Source organism: Cucurbitaria berberidis, assembly GCF_010015615.1.
Source record: "Cucurbitaria berberidis CBS 394.84 unplaced genomic scaffold K460scaffold_3, whole genome shotgun sequence".
Lineage (NCBI taxonomy): Eukaryota > Fungi > Ascomycota > Dothideomycetes > Pleosporales > Cucurbitariaceae > Cucurbitaria > Cucurbitaria berberidis.
Window position 1 is genome coordinate 2,255,925 of NW_024468937.1, and position 17,648 is coordinate 2,273,572.

General features: G+C 50.6%; 7 protein-coding genes across 7 annotated transcripts; 3 read left to right on the forward strand and 4 right to left on the reverse strand.

Annotated features, from left to right (window-relative positions):
* The first annotated feature begins 14 nt into the window (after window positions 1-14).
* Window positions 15-4,398, forward strand: K460DRAFT_366176 (uncharacterized protein). The gene has a single exon (XM_040933316.1). It carries the CDS (start codon window positions 322-324, stop codon window positions 3,958-3,960), a length of 3,639 nt encoding a protein of 1,212 aa, XP_040787863.1. The 5' UTR covers window positions 15-321; the 3' UTR covers window positions 3,961-4,398.
* Window positions 4,399-6,248: 1,850 nt separating this feature from the next.
* K460DRAFT_311522 (uncharacterized protein) lies at window positions 6,249-7,360 on the forward strand. Its single transcript, XM_040930192.1, has 2 exons — window positions 6,249-6,691; window positions 6,738-7,360. The coding sequence occupies exons 1-2, from the start codon at window positions 6,565-6,567 to the stop codon at window positions 7,067-7,069; spliced, it is 459 nt and encodes a 152-aa protein (XP_040787864.1). The 5' UTR covers window positions 6,249-6,564; the 3' UTR covers window positions 7,070-7,360.
* A 1,077-nt stretch (window positions 7,361-8,437) lies between these two features.
* K460DRAFT_281986 (uncharacterized protein) lies at window positions 8,438-9,194 on the reverse strand (the record flags this gene model as incomplete). Its single annotated transcript, XM_040928537.1, has 2 exons — window positions 8,438-8,925; window positions 9,170-9,194. The coding sequence occupies 2 exons, from the start codon at window positions 9,192-9,194 to the stop codon at window positions 8,438-8,440; spliced, it is 513 nt and encodes a 170-aa protein (XP_040787865.1).
* Window positions 9,195-10,771: 1,577 nt separating this feature from the next.
* K460DRAFT_106567 (uncharacterized protein) lies at window positions 10,772-11,164 on the reverse strand. The gene has a single exon (XM_040926528.1). It carries the CDS (start codon window positions 11,074-11,076, stop codon window positions 10,810-10,812), a length of 267 nt encoding a protein of 88 aa, XP_040787866.1. The 5' UTR covers window positions 11,077-11,164; the 3' UTR covers window positions 10,772-10,809.
* Window positions 11,165-12,180: 1,016 nt separating this feature from the next.
* On the forward strand, window positions 12,181-12,979 carry K460DRAFT_394989 (uncharacterized protein; the record flags this gene model as incomplete). The annotated part of the gene is made up of 2 exons (XM_040936026.1): window positions 12,181-12,282; window positions 12,770-12,979. 2 exons carry the CDS (start codon window positions 12,181-12,183, stop codon window positions 12,977-12,979), a joined length of 312 nt encoding a protein of 103 aa, XP_040787867.1.
* Window positions 12,980-13,453: 474 nt separating this feature from the next.
* Window positions 13,454-15,044, reverse strand: K460DRAFT_405570 (terpenoid cyclases/Protein prenyltransferase; the record flags this gene model as incomplete). Its single annotated transcript, XM_040936866.1, has 3 exons — window positions 13,454-13,515; window positions 13,575-14,497; window positions 14,593-15,044. The coding sequence occupies 3 exons, from the start codon at window positions 15,042-15,044 to the stop codon at window positions 13,454-13,456; spliced, it is 1,437 nt and encodes a 478-aa protein (XP_040787868.1).
* A 261-nt stretch (window positions 15,045-15,305) lies between these two features.
* On the reverse strand, window positions 15,306-16,085 carry K460DRAFT_366181 (uncharacterized protein). Its single transcript, XM_040933317.1, has one exon. It carries the CDS (start codon window positions 15,968-15,970, stop codon window positions 15,422-15,424), a length of 549 nt encoding a protein of 182 aa, XP_040787869.1. The 5' UTR covers window positions 15,971-16,085; the 3' UTR covers window positions 15,306-15,421.
* Between the last annotated feature and the right edge of the window lie 1,563 nt (window positions 16,086-17,648).

The following is a 17,648-nucleotide window of genomic DNA, read 5'->3' on the forward strand; positions in this document are numbered from 1 at the left end:
GGTTGCTTCATCACACACGCTGGAGCTGGGGAGAAGCTGGTGGACGACGAAGTACATCCATGTTTCTTTCTTCTCGAGTTCCACCGCCCTTGAAATTCCCCCACCCCGACGATCTGGTGATTTGGGGTATCGATAGCTGGCTTGGCTGGCCTTCCGAAGTTCACACGATTTACGATTTGAGTTGTAGATTTACGAGGACTCCGTAGTCCACTCGGTCGCCTGAAGTGCATTACCTGCAGCAGTATTCAACAATACCCTACAACTCATCTCCGCAATCCGCCGCCTCATATCCTTCTGGACTCCCTCGACCACCCCGCCATTATGTTCACTAGCTTCACCGGCAACACGCGGCGGCCGCGACAGGTCAACCTCGGCGGTCGACGACCAAACCCACTTGGCAACAGTAGTACAGGCGCCGGGGCTGGATCACAAGCCGCCCTCGACCGAGCTCAGCAGGAACGAGTACAACGGCAGCGGGAACGAGATGCACTGAATGCGGCGAAACGGATACAGAGAGTCTGGCGAGGGCATACGAGTAGACGGGAGGTTGCGGACGAGCTGCGGCGGCAATGGGATGCTGCCGAGCGCTCTGCAAGCCGCTTACAACAGACGACATCCTACGGCTCTGAAGAAGAAGCCCTTGTACAGCTGCAGCGGCTGCTACGCTTTGCTTCTGCGAGGAGCGAAGAGGACCTCAGCCGAGTGAGTCATTACGGCTCACGACAGATGGAGACAGTACGGCAACTGCATATCACGTCAAGCGGGCGGTGGTCGTTGGCATATCTGCGACTGGAAAAGATGCTGCTGGTAGCCCTGGAACGGCAGAGCAAACCTTTTCTAACATGTCAGGACCACACCGGCAAACTCCTTGATCTCGTCCGATTTGTGGCTGATCAGATACCCTCCGAGACATCCCAGAACGCCAAGCAATACTATCGCACCCTCGCCCATACTATATCGAGACTTGCACCGACCCTCGATGCGTCAGAAACGGCTACCTCGGAAGCATGGGACGTCATCTTCAGCACAGTCACCTCACCCTTGAAGACAGTCACGGGGTATACTTTGGATGCCTACGAGGCCTTCGGTTATACCTTCCTGACTCTTCCATTGATGAGTTCCGACTCCAAGTCGCCGCTGATACACAAGTTCCGAGACTCACTTGCCGACTCGATCAACTACAAGCTACTCGCTAGTGCGCTGGCGACCCTGTTCAAGGGCCCCGGACTACATACAGTGTCTGAGTTGAAAAGTACGACCAGCCGGTTACGGTTGCTGGGCTCTTTTATCTACTTCCACCGTTATGCCCACAACTTCAATACACCAGAAGCATATGCTGTGCACAAAGACTTCGTAGCAGTAGTCTCGTTGTTACTCAACTCGCTCCCCGTCAACATCATCGATAGCCCACATTCCGTCACCGAAGTAACAGGAGATGACGAAATTGCTCAACACCCTGGCTTGGCAACAAGCTTCTTGCAGGCGCAGGTCATCTCCTTAGTAAACCAAGAGGGCATAGGGAGTTTGTTGTCTGGATTTTCACAATCATCGGAAGCTTCAGAGGATGAGAAGATCGAGGAAGCTAGGCAACTAGCGAATTACGCTCTCGCATTGCTACGCTTCTTTCCACGGCGAGGGGATGAAATACGGATGTGGCTCTATATTGGTCCATCAGATGCCCCCTCAGCATCCAGCAAACCCAAATTACCTGCAATCCGATATTTCTGGGAGGCATCGAAACGCTCGTCAGTGTTTTCTACCATATTCCGGGATTCCCGTGCGGCTATTGGCCTTCTCAAGTCGAAAACGCTAGAAGTCAAAAGTGAAGAATTCCCGCGTATGTCGGCCTTAACGCAGCATGGCTTTTGGCAACCAGCGCAACAGGAGATTGATCGCGACGCTATTATAACAGACGAATGGCGGGTGGTTCTAGTGTTCCTGGAGCTGTATACATTCGTCCTCAAGGTAACAGACGATGAAGAGTTCTTTTCTGCTGGTCAACAGGATGTCTATTCCAGCCATTTTCGCGATAGTGGCTTACCTTTGAGCGACGTAAAGGATCTGACTACCTTTCTGAAGAATCTGGGTTTTACACTGTACTTCAATGCAGTTGACATAAGTCTGCCCGAGGTCGTTGCCAAAAATAGCAGCACGGGCCTGAGCTATTTCAGTACAAGGGCGGCTGAGAGTGAGGTTCAGATCCATCCTGTGGAGCCTTCAATCGGTGGCGTCGCGGGCTTGAAGATTGATTATGTCAAAGGCCTGGTCACTGGCCTCCTCCGTATGGTTTACGAAAGAGATTCTCGGCGCAAATTCTTGCCTTCAGATCATTGGCTGATGACCTCACGATTTGACATGACAGGTTTCATACCAGCTGTCGTGGAAGAGGAGGAGTCACGTCACAAGATACAGGAGGAAGATGCAGATGATATCGACGACGAAGTAGAAGAGGTTGTTGACACACCGCAACTCATTGGCACTAGCCGAACCCAGCAGCAGCGACGACTGGAGAGGCTACAACGGCAACAGCGCAAGGCCTCGCGCAGAAGGTACTTGCAAGCAGTGGCGCCCCGCCTAGAGATCCTGCAGAACATGCCATTCTTCATACCCTTCACCACAAGAGTGCAGATATTCCGCGAGTTTGTACATTTGGATATGACCAAGCGAAGAGGCAGCTTGAATCCTGAGGCTTGGCAGTTTAGGATCATGCAGCGACCCGACGCTGGTCACCAATTTGAAAAGCACGCCGCAAAGATCAGGAGAGATAATGAGTTTGAAGATGCATTCGAACAATTCTACCCGCTCGGACAAGGCCTCAAAGAGCCGATTCAGATTACTTTTATGGACCAATTTGGTGCGCCTGAGGCTGGTATCGATGGCGGTGGCGTGACTAAGGAGTTTCTCACCAGCGTTACAAACCGGGCTTTCATGCCAACAGATTACATTGACATGTTCGTCGAAAACGACCAGCATCTCTTATACCCAAATCCTGCGGCAGTCGAGGAACACAAGGAGGCACTCAGACAAGCGGGGTTTCACGAAAACTCACCAGAGTTCCGACTTCAGATTTCCGAGCTGCTCCAACGCTACGAATTTTTGGGTCGCATCATCGGTAAGTGCTTGTATGAAGGTATTTTGATTGACGTCAACTTCGCCCCCTTTTTCCTCCGCAAGTGGGCTCTGACCGGCGGCACCGGGTCTGCGCCTAACGAGTCTGGCTACCGTCCTACGCTGAATGACCTCCGTGACTTGGACGAAGCGCTTTATCAAGGGCTGCATAAACTCAAGACCTACGCTGGTGATGTCGAAGACTTCTCGCTGAACTTCACCGTTACCGATACCGTAATCGTAGATCACACGACCGAACCGAAGAAGACCAAAGCCACCACCAAGGAGCTGAAGCCGGACGGTGCAAACATCCCGGTCACCAACCAAAACCGCCTCGTCTATATAAGCTATATGGCGCGCCATCGACTCCAAAATCAGCCATATCCCCAGACTACAGCCTTCCTCCGCGGCCTCAGCACCATGGTGCAGCCTTCCTGGCTCTCCATGTTCAACCAATCCGAACTACAAACCCTCATAAGTGGTACCCGCACATCAATCGACATCGAAGATCTACGTCGCAACACGATGTACGGCGGCACATACGTTATCGGTGATGACGGGCTCGAACATCCTACGATCCAACTATTCTGGAAGATCATGAAAGATATTGGGGATGATGAGCGGCGTGCTGTGCTCAAGTTTGTGACCAGTACGCCTCGTGCACCCCTGCTAGGCTTTGGTACGCTGAATCCAAGGTTCAGCATCAGGGATGCCGGGGGTGATCAAGAACGGCTACCGAGCACCAGTACGTGTGTTAATTTGTTAAAATTGCCAATGTACAGGGACGAGATGATTCTAAAGGCAAAGTTGCTGTACAGCGTATTCTCGGGTGCTGGTTTCGATTTGAGTTAAATCGCTTATGGAGGCAATACCTAGTTCTAGTAAGACAATTTCTAAATTTCCCTCAATCTATCCCATTCCAAATTGCGTCGTGCGCTAGCCATACGACTTGGGGGATGATCTAATGGTGGAGTGGCATGCCACATGAGGGTGCAGAATGGTATGTATGTGCGACAAATCTGGCTACATATTTCCTGTACTTGTAAAGTTCAGAGGGTCTGTCGAACGTACGATGGGGCTCAAGAATAACACACAGTCGATTAAGATAACGGCGATATCATGAATAGACTACCTGATGACTTATCTGGATGGTTGTGACCACGAGAGGTCATGCGTTGAGCACAATGCGATAGTGTGAGTTTGTTTACAGGGTTATGATCCCAAAGTAGATATCGTCTGGCTAGGCTTAGGCAAGTTTGGGCTAACATGATCACCTGATATGACTAGATTGACCGTCGCCATTCAGATCGCGTGATGCCGCCTTGCAGTTATTGGAAAGATAAAACCCAGAGCGTGATGGAATAGGTCATTATACCCTCTTGCAGGGCTTCTTAGCCACCGTAAGCCTCGCCGCTAGAACACATAAAGCGGATATAGTAGCAGTCCTTCCAGCGTATAATATAGCGGGCCTATAAACATCGATATCCCGCCCTGTTACATCTCCTTGTCTACCGCCCGCAGCCTGGAGGAGATAGCCGGCGATGGGAGCGCCTATAATATAGCCACATATACACCTTGTTGCTAATATACTTATGCTAATAGCGGCTCGTCTAGGGCTAAAAATGCTGGCAACTACTATAGGCTGCGTTGTGAAGTACGAGCTATTAGCGACACCGTTCAATGCGGCAAAGAGAACGAGCGGCCCTAATGTATTCGAGACCGACTAGATAGCTGGTATGCTGACTGTATTGGGTGTCATTGTGATGGCGATCATGTTCAGGAGGCCAAGTTTGTCGCGCAAGGCCCAAGCAATGAACCGGTCGATAGCATTGCAAGAGTTAAATGCTGCAACTGACCCGGGCTAAGACCAATTGACTGTGCAAACAGTAGGAGATATTGAGGTGGTATGAAGAGAGCACACACTCCAATAGCGCTGGCAGTGAAGGTCGCGATGAATGGATCTGGTTATTGTCCAATCAACAAAGGGAACGTCCCGCTCCAGGACGCGATCTCTCAACATCCAGGCGACGGGCATGCCAATACCGATGGTCAGCAACCCCTAGAATCGGAAAGTCCACGCAACTCCGACTTGCTAGTGTATAGCTTCCAGCGCGACGGTCATAACACAGCCACCAATCTCACCCCCGAGCTCATGAGGCCATTTCCAAGGCCCAGACGAGCGCTAAAATACTGCACCGGAAACGCATTCATAACGGCATACACTATTGCCATTTCAATTCCGCTAATAAGGCCAGCAGTTTCGAAAAAATCCCGCAAGATTCGACGTGCAAAAGCTAGCGCCGATAAGACTCATTCACATAAGGAACACACCAAATGATATCGTGTACTGCGAGCCTACCCCTCGCCCCTCGCATCAGGTGTAGGGTGGTAAGTCCTTACAACGTACCCCCCCCCCCCCTTGAGAGAGCTATAATTCCGACGTAGGCGAGCGTGGAAGATGGGGCATTCTTCAAGGTTGAGTCAAGAAGTGCGATTTGCAATACACCCCAGCAGGTAATGATGCTGTTATGGTAGAAGGTCGTGACAAAACAACAAGCAATGATGACCTAGCCGTATCTACTATCTGGAATGGCTGTCACGGAATAAAGTGCATTCTCTGGTACACCGTCGGGAATATGAGTTATGAGTGTTGGGTGTGGTGAGAGGGTTAGTGAGGACTTTGTAAGCGGGTTTGGAAGGGTCGCTCGGAAGACCAAGAGCTCGACAGCTCGATTCGCTCCTGCGTAAGGTGGTGATCGACATGTTGAAAATACAATGTAGATTTTCTGGGCAGACGTGTATTGATATGGTAGAGAGTTTATCAAACATACAACTGAGATGAGCTTACGATGTACAGTTAGAGCACACCCTTTACGAAGTCCGTTCGCTCTTATCGGCAAATGGAGCAATCCGACGCAAAACGTTATGAGCTTGCTGGTACCACCTACTAAGAACAATTCCATCGGCCTACAGTGTGTTGTCACGCAGGTCCATGTTCAGAGATTCAAGCCTCGGTTTGCTATTCGAAGAATAAGATGCGAGCCGTCGTGGTATATAACCCATGTTCGGCATCACGTGCCCACTAGCAAACTTAGCTGTCAGGGGGTCAGTCATCTCATGATTCATCCAACCGACGTCATCGCATCGGAAGTGGCCTGCAAAATGATTCAAGGCTGTCGAATCGACCTCCATACAATGAATCGCGGGAGTACTCAGACGCGTAACCCTTGAGTGGGTCTTGGCTACAGTCATGTCAGGTTTCCATGGCCCAGTTCCAAGTTTTGCAGGGCTGGGTGGGGGTCCCTTACGACGAAAGTCGTTGAGACGTGACCTGTCTCACCTCGCACTCTCGGACAGCGCATGCCATTTGTCTGGATCTAACAGTTTCCAAAGTTCCATCTTTCGAGAAGACTTATTTCTTATTTAACAACATTCCATAGAAACACGATCAACATCATGGCGACCGAAGACACAGTACAGCTAAGCGAAGCACATGCGCCGCAGCAAGCTTCCATCGATGCCTTCAATTCAATCCTCGAGTCAGTAAAGGAGGGGCTCATCAAGCTCCGCCGCGACCACGACAGTAGGCTTTGCTCTCGCGCCCTCTTCTTGTATTCTGACCCATCTAGAACACGAGCCTGAATACTTCCGCGCTGTCCAAGGCGTCTCTGACGCCGAACTGGCCTCCATCTCTACGAGCGATCTCGACTCCGTCCGCGTGGCTACCTCAGCATACGGCCTGCATCTCTTTGCCAAAGTCAAGTTGCCCGCTGCGAACAATGCATATATCCATGTTCGCGTATTTGGTTCTGCCAAGGACGGCACAGATGGTAGCAGCCTAGACGAGAGAGAGTATACACTGCACAGTATTCATACGGAGGAGGTAATCAAGGATGATGGAGATCGAGTATATAGGGCCATATTCGGGAAGGACGATGCGCTTGAATGGTTCGACACGTAAGCGTGTTGTGCGACTGTAGGTTCGTAGGCTACTCGCCTAACCTATAGTAATCAAAGTCTTGTAGTACTCGTGGCCTTTGCAACTGATTAAAGTACCTGTCATAGGTTGAGTGCCATTTCAAATGGAGGAGCTGACCGCTATGGAACTACACATTAGGTATGTCATGTTCGCCAAACCCCGAATCTAAAAAATCACAGCTACGTTGAATCGCGAGCATCGCCAACGTGGCTGCTTCGACAGGCACCTGCTTCACTGCCTCGAGATGCAATAACGTCTCTCGCCTGTCCTGTCAGTCCTGTAACAGATTTCACTCTTAAAAAGCCGTTAGGCGAAAATCACAAGTATTTGCCGGCATTGTGAGCCAACAAACTTGCAACATCGTCGAAGATGAATGCCTTAGCGACCATCACCTGCTCTCTATGTGTGCGAAAAGGTGCTCGATGCGCTGGTGTGGTTGTTGGGCTTGGGCTGTCCTACGCGTAATGCGCTCGGAAGAACTCTCAGCATGGCCATTCAGGTGAACGTCATCTCGAAGTACGCAACTCCGGTCGAAAGAAAGCATTTTGCAGTTACTATTACAAAAAATTATGGATATATGAAGCATGCATGTCCTACAGGCTTCTTAGATCAGGCAATGCAGCTCTATTACGCTAGACGAAAGTTAACCCATATGCCCTGTTCAAAGTATCCTACGAATATATACGGTGGGCTGGAGATAGCTCCGCGAGGTTGACGTTCACTAAAGACATTAGTACGCTTGTTTCAATTACCAGACCTAGAAGACCTATACAATCTACTAGTTATAGATCGCACTAATATTGACGATACCCCAGCGCCACATCATTGAAATTCGTGCTGCATAATACATAGCACGATTTGAAGCCGGGATACTGCTTTCATTTCATGATTTCATAAGTATAATCGTTATACGGCCGTGTGACCGATCATCGTGATCTTTCTCTTTTTTGGATCATCATCAGGAAAGAGTAGGAAAGTCGTTAGGCAGGCAATCTTAGAATGAGATGTCCGACCCGAGAGAAGAGAAACATTCGCTGAACGCTTCAATAACATCGCTATGCAGCCACGTAGAACCAAAGAGAGACATAAGCAGTCATGACACATCCCAAAAAGCAAGCTCGCTAATAGAAAGCAGTTACCATCCCGGGCCGAGTAGAGAAAGGTTAAAGCGTGTGTTGGTCGTTATAATCGCGTCTGTCGTAAAGATACAGGCCATGGATTATCGTAGTATCGCTGAGCCTGAGCTCTTCAAGTCTTGTTACTTCGATGTGTGTCGCATCGTTATTTTATCGTTGTTGTTGACGCTAAAATATTTGCATGGTGTGCATGTAGAAATCAGAATACCGCCAATCACACTCTGTATCCGGCATCTTGAAGGCAGTAGTTGCACCTCTCGTAGGCACGGACGACACCCCGGCCACAACAGCAGTTTGACGTCGATGACGTCGAGGACTTGCTGGACCGTCTTCCTACCGCCTCTGCACCGTCAAGGCCACAATCGGAGTTTCTCGGGCTGGTGCCGCCACTTGAGTTACTCACACTGTCGTAGTCGTTGGACGAGCATGTGTTCCTCCTACCGGCGCCAATAGGTGTAGGTAGGCCCTGGACCACACCTCCTTGGCCGGGGCGTTGACCAGGGTACATCCCGTCGTTCACCGAGAAGTTGCGACAGATCATATAGGCTCGAGTTGCAGCAGCGTTCTTTGCGAGTTCTTCAGATTCGTAGTCAACGTCTGTGGAGTACTCCCGGTTGTTGACTCGGACTGTGGACCCATAGCCATATCGTGTACGGTAAGTTTGGAAGAGAGGGTCGGGCCAATGTCGTCGTTGGCAAAGGCCTAGTCCATAGTGAGTAATTGATCCATAGACTGATATGCGTGATTGTGAGATTCATGTGTTAAGTTCCGTTCTTGTTCCTCGACACGGCGACGCGTTGAACTAAACCGTACTAACAGAAAGGCAAGATACTTTTCAGGCGATTTTGGGCCACTTGATGGGGGCTCGGCAATTCAATGAGACTTCGCGGGATTTTCGACACGTGGTGCCTCATGTTGGGATTCAATGGGCCGGTGTCAGACATACCTGTAAGATACATTACATAAAACATGATTGGTGTTCGAGGACCACTGTTGACGTGTTGAATCTAGAGCAATTGGTATAATTGACGGCGCTTTGATGCAGATTCGTAAGTCCCGAAGAGGGAAGAGTGATGCGGAATCTTGCTGAATTGGCAAGCGCTCGTTGGTGGCGACCGTAGTAGATCGAGAGAGAAATTCGTGGCAGATGTTGTACGACAACGGATACTTAGTGGGACGTTGACAGTTGTCAATGTAAGAAGTGACAGATGTACAGAAGAGAAAAAGTAGCTATCGAGGTATGAACAAGGAAGGGGCGTGGCCTGCAGACGATAGAATGGGGATGGGCAAGCATATGTTTCCACTTGTGGGATGAAGTAATATATTGCAGCAGGCGAGTGTAGCAGGTATCCAAGCGCGCAGCTTTCACCCACCAGTCAGGATCGAGGGGCGATTGGGCATGTCGAAATGAATAATCTGCGGGTTTTGGTTGCGGCTCTGTAGGAGAGACCCATACTGATGTGTTGGCGAAGGACCAGCCAACGGGCTAAGGTTCTAGAATTTTAGCTTGTAAAAGACTCAAACTTCTAAAGGCACAGCTTTCACCGGTTAGCCTTTGCCACCAGTGCTGCCGCAGTAGCGCGGTAAACGGGCGAGTGATCGTGGTCGATTGTTTCTCACCCGTTCGTTAAGAGGCTGGACGTCTCGATCGGCATCATGCATGTTGAGATGCCTGAGATGGATGCATAAACAACGACATAGTGCACCGTTCTCATGGGAAAGGAACTTTTCGCTTGTACTTGCTAACCCATGGCCTCATCAAGGCTTGCTCGAAGTGAGGAGAAGATCCAAATTCATGAGAGTCTATCCACTTCAAGGTGAGTCCAATACCTTCAAACCTCTTGGCGAAGGAATGGTAAATGTCTAATCGTAGGATATGAGGGGCAACTTGATGAACAGGACCAGAACCAAACCGAGCGTGCAGAAAAATGGGGACTGTTACTTGACTAGGGCACCAAGCGCGGGTGTCGCGACTGGAGTGGAGTTGGCACGATATCGTGACTGCAAGAAGATGCAAAGCATAGTAGCTTTAGGCGGAACAGCGTCACAATAGGAATAGTAGGACGCTATGCAGCAGCAGCCAGAAGGTAAACGAGACGAGTTGATTGCAGGTTCGAGGGCTCGAAGAGATGATTTCGGGTTGGTGCAACCACCGGGCAAGGACAACTCATCATGCATAAGCACGGTCCCCAGGATTGAAGGAAGCCATCTGCGTCTGCGTCCCAAAAAGGAAAAGGACCAACGGCTGTTAGCTGTGAAGCATATTTGTGACGTGAATCAGCCGTTGCAGAGACAGTGCTCGAGCGTCGATTGCAAGATTCAAGTAGGAAGGACATATCTTGGCGCTTGGACGAAAGGCTATTTGACAAGGGCCAGGCGTTCCTGAGGCACTTAGTTTCTGTAGACGGGATGGGATCCCAGCACCGCCCTGAACAGCTCACTCCAAATGACCGAACTGTCCCCGTTGTCCATTTTTATACCTTCCAATGGGATGCAGGAGGCAGGGAAATCTCGAGGCTGGAGCTTGCTCCTAAGCACTCGTTCTAAGGTATGCCATCGGGGCATCGCTAGCGGGCAGCTGCAGATTCACTCCGTGACCGGCCGAGCAGCGGATTGAGCGTCTTGATAATTCGATAGGCCAGGAATGCTCACGACCAGGAGAGGGTACATGAGGGTCCACGGTCCACGTACAGCGGCCTCGTTTTGGCGTCGGGCCAAAGTCTTGGTTGAGGAAAGGCTGTCACGACGAGTGGGTATCAGAATAACAGGACAGCATTGCGCTTGCGAATGGCGGAACCTAACTGCAATCATGTGCCTCGAGACGAATAAGGCGATGGAACTGCGAAGCTTCATCGAACGATAGATGGCGCTGGCTGCGAAACGCGTGTTGGTTACACGGGGCGGGAGATCTCAGCATGACGCCACCACCCGCACTGCGCACTCTGCAAATGAGGAGAAAGTCGGTGAGCAAAGCAAGCGTTGTCAACACGCCTGCCCATAGTGCCCCTTGTCTTCGCATGAATCTATAATATGCATTGTTGACAGAGATATTACCTTCCAACCTGCTGAGGATGGTACCCTTGTCAGCTGAAAGGCTTTGTTGAGGAAGGTTTCTGTTCACGAATCGGTCGTTTTCCATCCCCGGGCGGTCTATGACCCACGAGTTCGAGCGTTTCCTCCAAACAGGAGCAGCCTCGCCCCCAGTTCAGTTCAGCCATGCGTCGTGAGCCGTACAACGTACTGCTGCGGTCGGTCATTCGCCGCAAGATTTGGATGAGGGGCCGGTTCTGGCTTGCCGACCTCACAGGTGGGACACAACCAAAATCCCCCAAACCTTTCCGACTGCCATGATTCTTCCCCACGGGCGTCTTTATCTATGCTGGCACAAAGCGCTAGATGCCGGGGAGCTTCTCAGTCGCTCCCTGTTTCTACAACTGATGTACGACGATTGACAGCATGGTGGCAGCTTGCGGTTGTCGTCGCCTTCGGGTAGCGATGATCTGTGTCGCCTCACAGCCGCAAATGTTGCCTCATCACCAAATTTCCCCCCTGGGCTACGTCAGTACTCACAAGGGAGCCTGTAGAGCTTTAGTACATCTCAAAACGATGACGCGACCATCAAATAGCCTATTGGCTTCGTTGAGCCTCACCTACAATACTTAAAAGCCAAGGTACAGTCAACAATCTGAGATCAAGGTGGCCAACATATGAAACAGCCACCAACTAATAACTCTAACACTGCAGAGGATACTACGTATAAGAAAGAGGCGTATATGAGCTGAGCACAACATCGTGCCAGGAGTAGGGGGAACCGACATTGATTTGTCGCTACGCATGGCTCTCCTCACCCGTGCCGAAGCTACATGAATAAATATACCTAGACCATTAAGCTCGCATAGCCTGAGCAATACAGTGCGCTATTGAAACCCGCTTAAAAACCCTTTCCAAAACATCAACATGCCACAAATAGTCCGACTCACCCTCTTCAAGATTCCCGATCCTGCCATTATCCAAGAAGCAATCCAAAAGTACTCAACCCTGAGTCAAGATGCCGTCAAGGTATGAAAGCACGCCCTTGACTCAATCTCCACACACTCTATGTTCCTCCTTCTTGTATAGCGTGCATACATACCCGCTGGCACCACCTCGACAACACATGCGGAACCTGCATACCCTGCACGTCGAAACATTCGTCACCCACGAACTCCATGTTCCATCCACCCCTGTTGTTATTGCTTCTAGGGGTTGTCTCAATCATTATGATGTTGTTGAGTCATATACCTGGCAGTTAGTGGATTCCTAGAAATGCGTGCGCTTCGAGGCTCTATCTAGCAGAGTGAAGTGGGTTGATGAGACTACATTGTGGAACAAGACGTTTTGATCACGGGGCCTAATAACGCTTCGCCAATGCACTTTCATCGGGCCTAATAACGCTTCGCCAATGCACTTTCATCGGACAGAGCGTTGAATCACTTCTCGGGCTGCCTTGGAATCAATTTCTGCCGAGTGTGAGAAGCATGTCGGACACGGCTGACACTCAATTCAGGACGGAAAGCAATACATCCAGCTCGCATTAGCAAACCCAGCGCATGCCGATCCTCGATCACAAGGCTACACGATGGTAGCACGTACTGTTTTTGAATCAAAGAACGATATGGACTACTACGACAATGAGTGTCAGGCCCATACGGCGATTAAAGCATATGTGAAACCAAATGTTGCTGGGCCACCGCTGGTACTCTATACGGACGCTTGATTAAGGGGCGATTCGAGGAAGAGAACAACATATTTCTATAGCTACAATACTCAGTAAGCAAGTTCGTTTGAACTTGTGCTCGGATACCCTTCGTTTGAGAGCAGTATCTACCTTCCTCCAAAGCTAACGCTGAAATGAAATCGTTTTGCCATTAGGCGGGCTGATGTGAAGTTGAATAGAACAAATTTCAACTTCAAGAACAAAATCGAGCGAAGGCAGCTTGGTCATCTTTGTTGAGTTTAACAAATGCGGCGCCCAGTGATGGACCATGCTGGTAGTAGCACAACGCAATAGCCCCAAGTGAAGCAGGGTCGTACAAATCCACAGATAAGAGAGAGAACGAATATGGTAGTCAAAAAAGTATATGAGATTCGAGATTCAAAAGGGGATGGATCGAGATGATGTATTTGTAGATTCGTTTGTGGGTAGGACAGAGTCAAGTGGGTAGCCATCACAGCCCTGTCAAGCGCAACCTCAGAAACCTTCCTTCTCCTCAAAGTATTTCCTACACTCGTAAACCGCCATGTAGGGTATGACTGAAAAGAAATGAAGTTAGCAAGTGTCTTACATACGTTTTGCGCATTGCACTTCTTACCAAACACAGGGTGAACAGCTCTCACAACATCGCCATCGTCCCATACCTCGTTCTTTCCCTCGTATAAGCCATCGGTCTTCCAGTGGTATGCCGCACCTAAATTTCCCATCCCGATACCTCTGTTGATGTCCTCGTCATATACATATCGATGTTGTGCCGCGCTCAGCCCAGCCAGATTGTAGCACGTGTGATATGCATCCGAGTGTTTTCCAGGTTTGTCTTTCAACCCGCCCTTCTTTTCCTGACAGGCAGCCAAGATGTAGCGTGCCAACGCCGTGCGATTCCAGACTCCTGTGGTAGTGGCAGCTTCGATAATTGCCCAACATCCTCCGACCCAATGCGAATAGCATCCATCGACAAGCTTGTTTGTTCGGCCGTTGTATCCACCTTCAGGGCTACACTGTCTTGATGAAAGCCAGTGAGTTAGGAGCGGTATGTCAAGATATTTGTGCAGTGTCTCCGTTGGTGGTCCAATGATCGCCAAACATCCTAGACCGCAGAATGCATAGGCACCATGAGCTTCGTTGCCAGGCGCTGCGGAAATCCCACCATCCCACGATTGGCACTGTGATACCCAACTGCCCAAACCGTCGGTGAAGTTGGTAAGTCCGTGTTTCCGGGCCGGTGCATCTTGAGGTAGGTCCAGGGGGAGGTTAAGAAGAGACAAGACTACTACGGCACAAAAGGCACCTCGAATATCCTCCTCGCCGCCTTCGGCCATGGTAAAACCTCCGTCTGCTTGCTTCATTCGCCCCAAAAAGTGCCACAAGGCTCTGCGATGGATGGAGTCGTATGCTTCAGTCCCGCTTGCCATGGCCAGTGATAGGACCGCAGCGTAGGTGCATGCGAGATGAGGAAGTTGGCCATATCCACCTCCGTATCCGCCTTCCGGGTGTTGAGCTAAAGAGAAGGTGTGTGCTACCCTGTTTATTGTTAGACATTATCTGCATCAGAAGCAACATGATGATATCGGATTGAGCGATGGGATCATCAGGAATTCCATTGTTGTCTGACCTACCGTTTTTGATATCCGGATATGTCGAGGCCTAGCGCTGTCATGCTTTGCAGACCCCAGTATAAGATCCATGGTCGAGACGCGTCCATCATGGCAAACTTCCCTGGATAGTCTCCCAGGACCATCTTCAGCATGGCAACATGCTTCTCCCGTTGAAGCTTTGGTACGCCAAAAGCATTCAGGGAAAAATCATTCGGATTGCCTTCCAGGTAGGGCAGGATGACCCCATAGGTGTCATCCTGCACCTGTGATGTTTCTGTCTCGAGAGTATCTCTGATCGGTGTCCTCACACTATCAAGGTAGGCGATATGTGCCTGCTCCTCAACCGTAGCCGTACCCATATCTTCGTACTCGTCGTCGGAATCCGAAAGCTCTTCAACCCGATCCGATTCGGGAATTATCTCTGTTAGGCGAGATGAGGGAGCTTGTGCAGAGAAGCGCAAGGGGACAGCCATTCTCTTAACGTCCACGTTCGAACGACTGGGCTTGGTTGGTAAGCAATTGGGCATGTGTGAGTGGTTGTTGGGGACAATGGCTTTCGTGCTGGGGCGCTTAGTATTGTTCGCTCAAGAGCGCAGCTACCGGATTTGGCAAGTCATGTCATGCTTAGGTGGTGCAGTACACACCTAACGTTTTGCAGTATGACAAGACTATAAGGATTGCCCTTTGCGTTTGCGCAAATGCTGTAGGATGTGAAGTGGAAGTGGAAGTGGGATGCTTATTTTGGGACTAGTGGGCTTGGCGACTGCGACTGCGGATGTCGCCCGCGAGCTCTCTCATTCCTCTGTACCCTTCGAACGTCTTGCTCCATGTCAAGCATCAAATGCCAATCTCAGTCGGATGATCGCACACCTGGCATACCTGCCAGTTCCTCGCCAACTGCCTCACCCGCAACCTTCAATGGCTTGCTCTCCTGCAGCACGAACAGCATCCTCGTCCACTCTGTTGTACTATTATTGATCCACTGATGCATAGTTCCTCGTTGAATCGCAACGTCCCCCCGCTTCATGTTGCGCTTCTCGCCGCTATCCAGCAATAGCTCGACCTCGCCCTCGAGTACACACCCGTAGTCTAGGCTCACAGTCCGATGCATCGTACATTCCGTCTTCGGGGGAATGTCGACGTGACGGAGTACCGTCCCGCCTGAAACGACGAGCCCTGGCGTGTTCTTGAGATACTCCCCGTATACATCGAGGTCCTTATCATTGTCCATGTCGACCGGAAAGCCCTTGGTGGTGTAGCTGAGTGCGAAGGCAATACCGTCGTCGTTGGCTTTCATTCTGCTCTCGTCGTCGAAGGCTTTGCTGAAGATGGCTTTGCCCCCGCCATTATGTGCGGTAATGTACCGATGGATTTTGGGAAGTGCGCCCATGTGTGCCATATCGTGTGCTTGAGAAAGCTCCGTTTAGTGAGGGTAAAACCAGGCGCTCTCTGGCAAATGTCCAGAGCAAGTGCAAGCAGACCTTCCAACGATCAAGATATAGAGAAATACCAGACTACTTAATCTTACAGCTCGCCCAACGGGTAATTTTATTTACCGGTCCAGCTTGCGTTACACCAAGTACGGGAGACGTGCGTGGAGCCGAAGACCGGCAGTGGGGGAAATGGACCACCGCTCCTGACAAACTCGCATCAGTGTCGATGTGCCCTTCGTTATAGAATCTAGTTTCAGTGATCTGCTAACTCGTAAAATGGCTCCAGGGTACATTGTCGCTAGCGGCCAGACAGGTTCACAATTAATGGTTGAATGATGGCCAGGTTTACTACTGGAGCTATAACGCTGCTTAGAGGCAAGGAAGCGCTAAGAAGACCGAAGAGGAATTATTGAGGCGGTGGAGCAAAGCATGAGGTTTGTGTGTGTCCTTGATCGAACGGAAGAGTACTTCAAGTGAATGTCGGGATTTGCAATAAGCTGCTGACAGATACGTGACACGCTGGGATGGTGCACTGAGACTAAGCTGCTCCTACGTAAGGAAGCCTCATTACGGACCGCGACGAGCATCTTACCCATGAACATTTAGTCTTACCAGCCTCTTATCACGTCACCTAGAGTTTGTCGAAACATTTTAACCCAATATGTCGTATAGCTAAAGGCGACCGAGAGTATATGCGCTTTGAGCTACACATCCACGGCCGTTCACCGAGGGTTTGGCATCAAGCAGCTTACTCTCTCCTCTGTATCCTAGCATGTCGAGGTGTTTGATCAAAGTTATGGCTTCTGAGGCAACTGTTTAGTGGGCGTGGTCGCAAGTACATGTTGACGAAATAGGCAACCGGTCTCGCGCTTAGGACAAGTCCGGTAGCTGCAAGACATGACCGGCATGCATACAAGCAAGGCATGCCAATACGGAGAAAGGCCAGGGAAGACGGACGGCGGAAAAAGTCACGAGGCGGCGTCTGGGCTGAGTTTCGCTCAACATGTCACTTTTGGCGTAGCACCAATGCAACGAGCCCAGTGAGAAGGGACAAGGGCCATCCTGTCAAACTGTTGGAAGTGGAAAATGCGAATGCAAGGCAGGACACGCAGTAGCACGATGCGGGAGCCGTGTTACGCAACGCGCTTGATGACATGCACCGTGTCCTAAAGCAGCGAGTGAGGAACGTTGGTGGCGGCAACCATGGTAGTGCGCTCGCAAGCACGAGGAAAGAAACAGGAAAGCGGGCTCAGCGCGTGGAGCAAGCAAGGCGTGCGCATGCTCTGAGATGGCTGGAGAAATGTACGACGGTGGAAGATTGAGTTGTGAGGCGTTGGACAAGATGTCGGTGAGGCTGGGAACTGGACGGGCGAAGTGCTGTCGCAGCATACTACCAGGTCATGCCAGTGAGGCAAATACTGGGCTGGCCCTGGTCCATAGTAGGTAGCATTTGGTCCTTGCTCGTCGATCCGTCACGGCTTGTATCCTTGGACGTTTGGTTCTGTGGTTTGCAAGAAAATGGGCAGGACCATGCACGCAGTGGGCGGAGCTGGAGACTTGAAGTTGCTTGTCAGAGTCTGTCCTCCTGCTTCTTGGTGCATGTGCTTCAACGCTGCGCTCGCTCTCCGCAACGCCCCATGCCAC

Excerpts from the sequence above, each read along its gene's own strand:
- K460DRAFT_366181 (XM_040933317.1), bottom strand. The coding sequence starts at position 15,970 with ATGGCACACATGGGCGCACTTCCCAAAATCCATCGGTACATTACCGCA.
- K460DRAFT_366176 (XM_040933316.1), top strand. The coding sequence starts at position 322 with ATGTTCACTAGCTTCACCGGCAACACGCGGCGGCCGCGACAGGTCAAC.
- K460DRAFT_311522 (XM_040930192.1), top strand. The coding sequence starts at position 6,565 with ATGGCGACCGAAGACACAGTACAGCTAAGCGAAGCACATGCGCCGCAG. Across the intron at positions 6,692-6,737 it reads GCTCCGCCGCGACCACGACA|AACACGAGCCTGAATACTTC; the intron begins GTAGGCTTTGCT and ends TGACCCATCTAG.
- K460DRAFT_106567 (XM_040926528.1), bottom strand. The coding sequence starts at position 11,076 with ATGAAGCTTCGCAGTTCCATCGCCTTATTCGTCTCGAGGCACATGATT.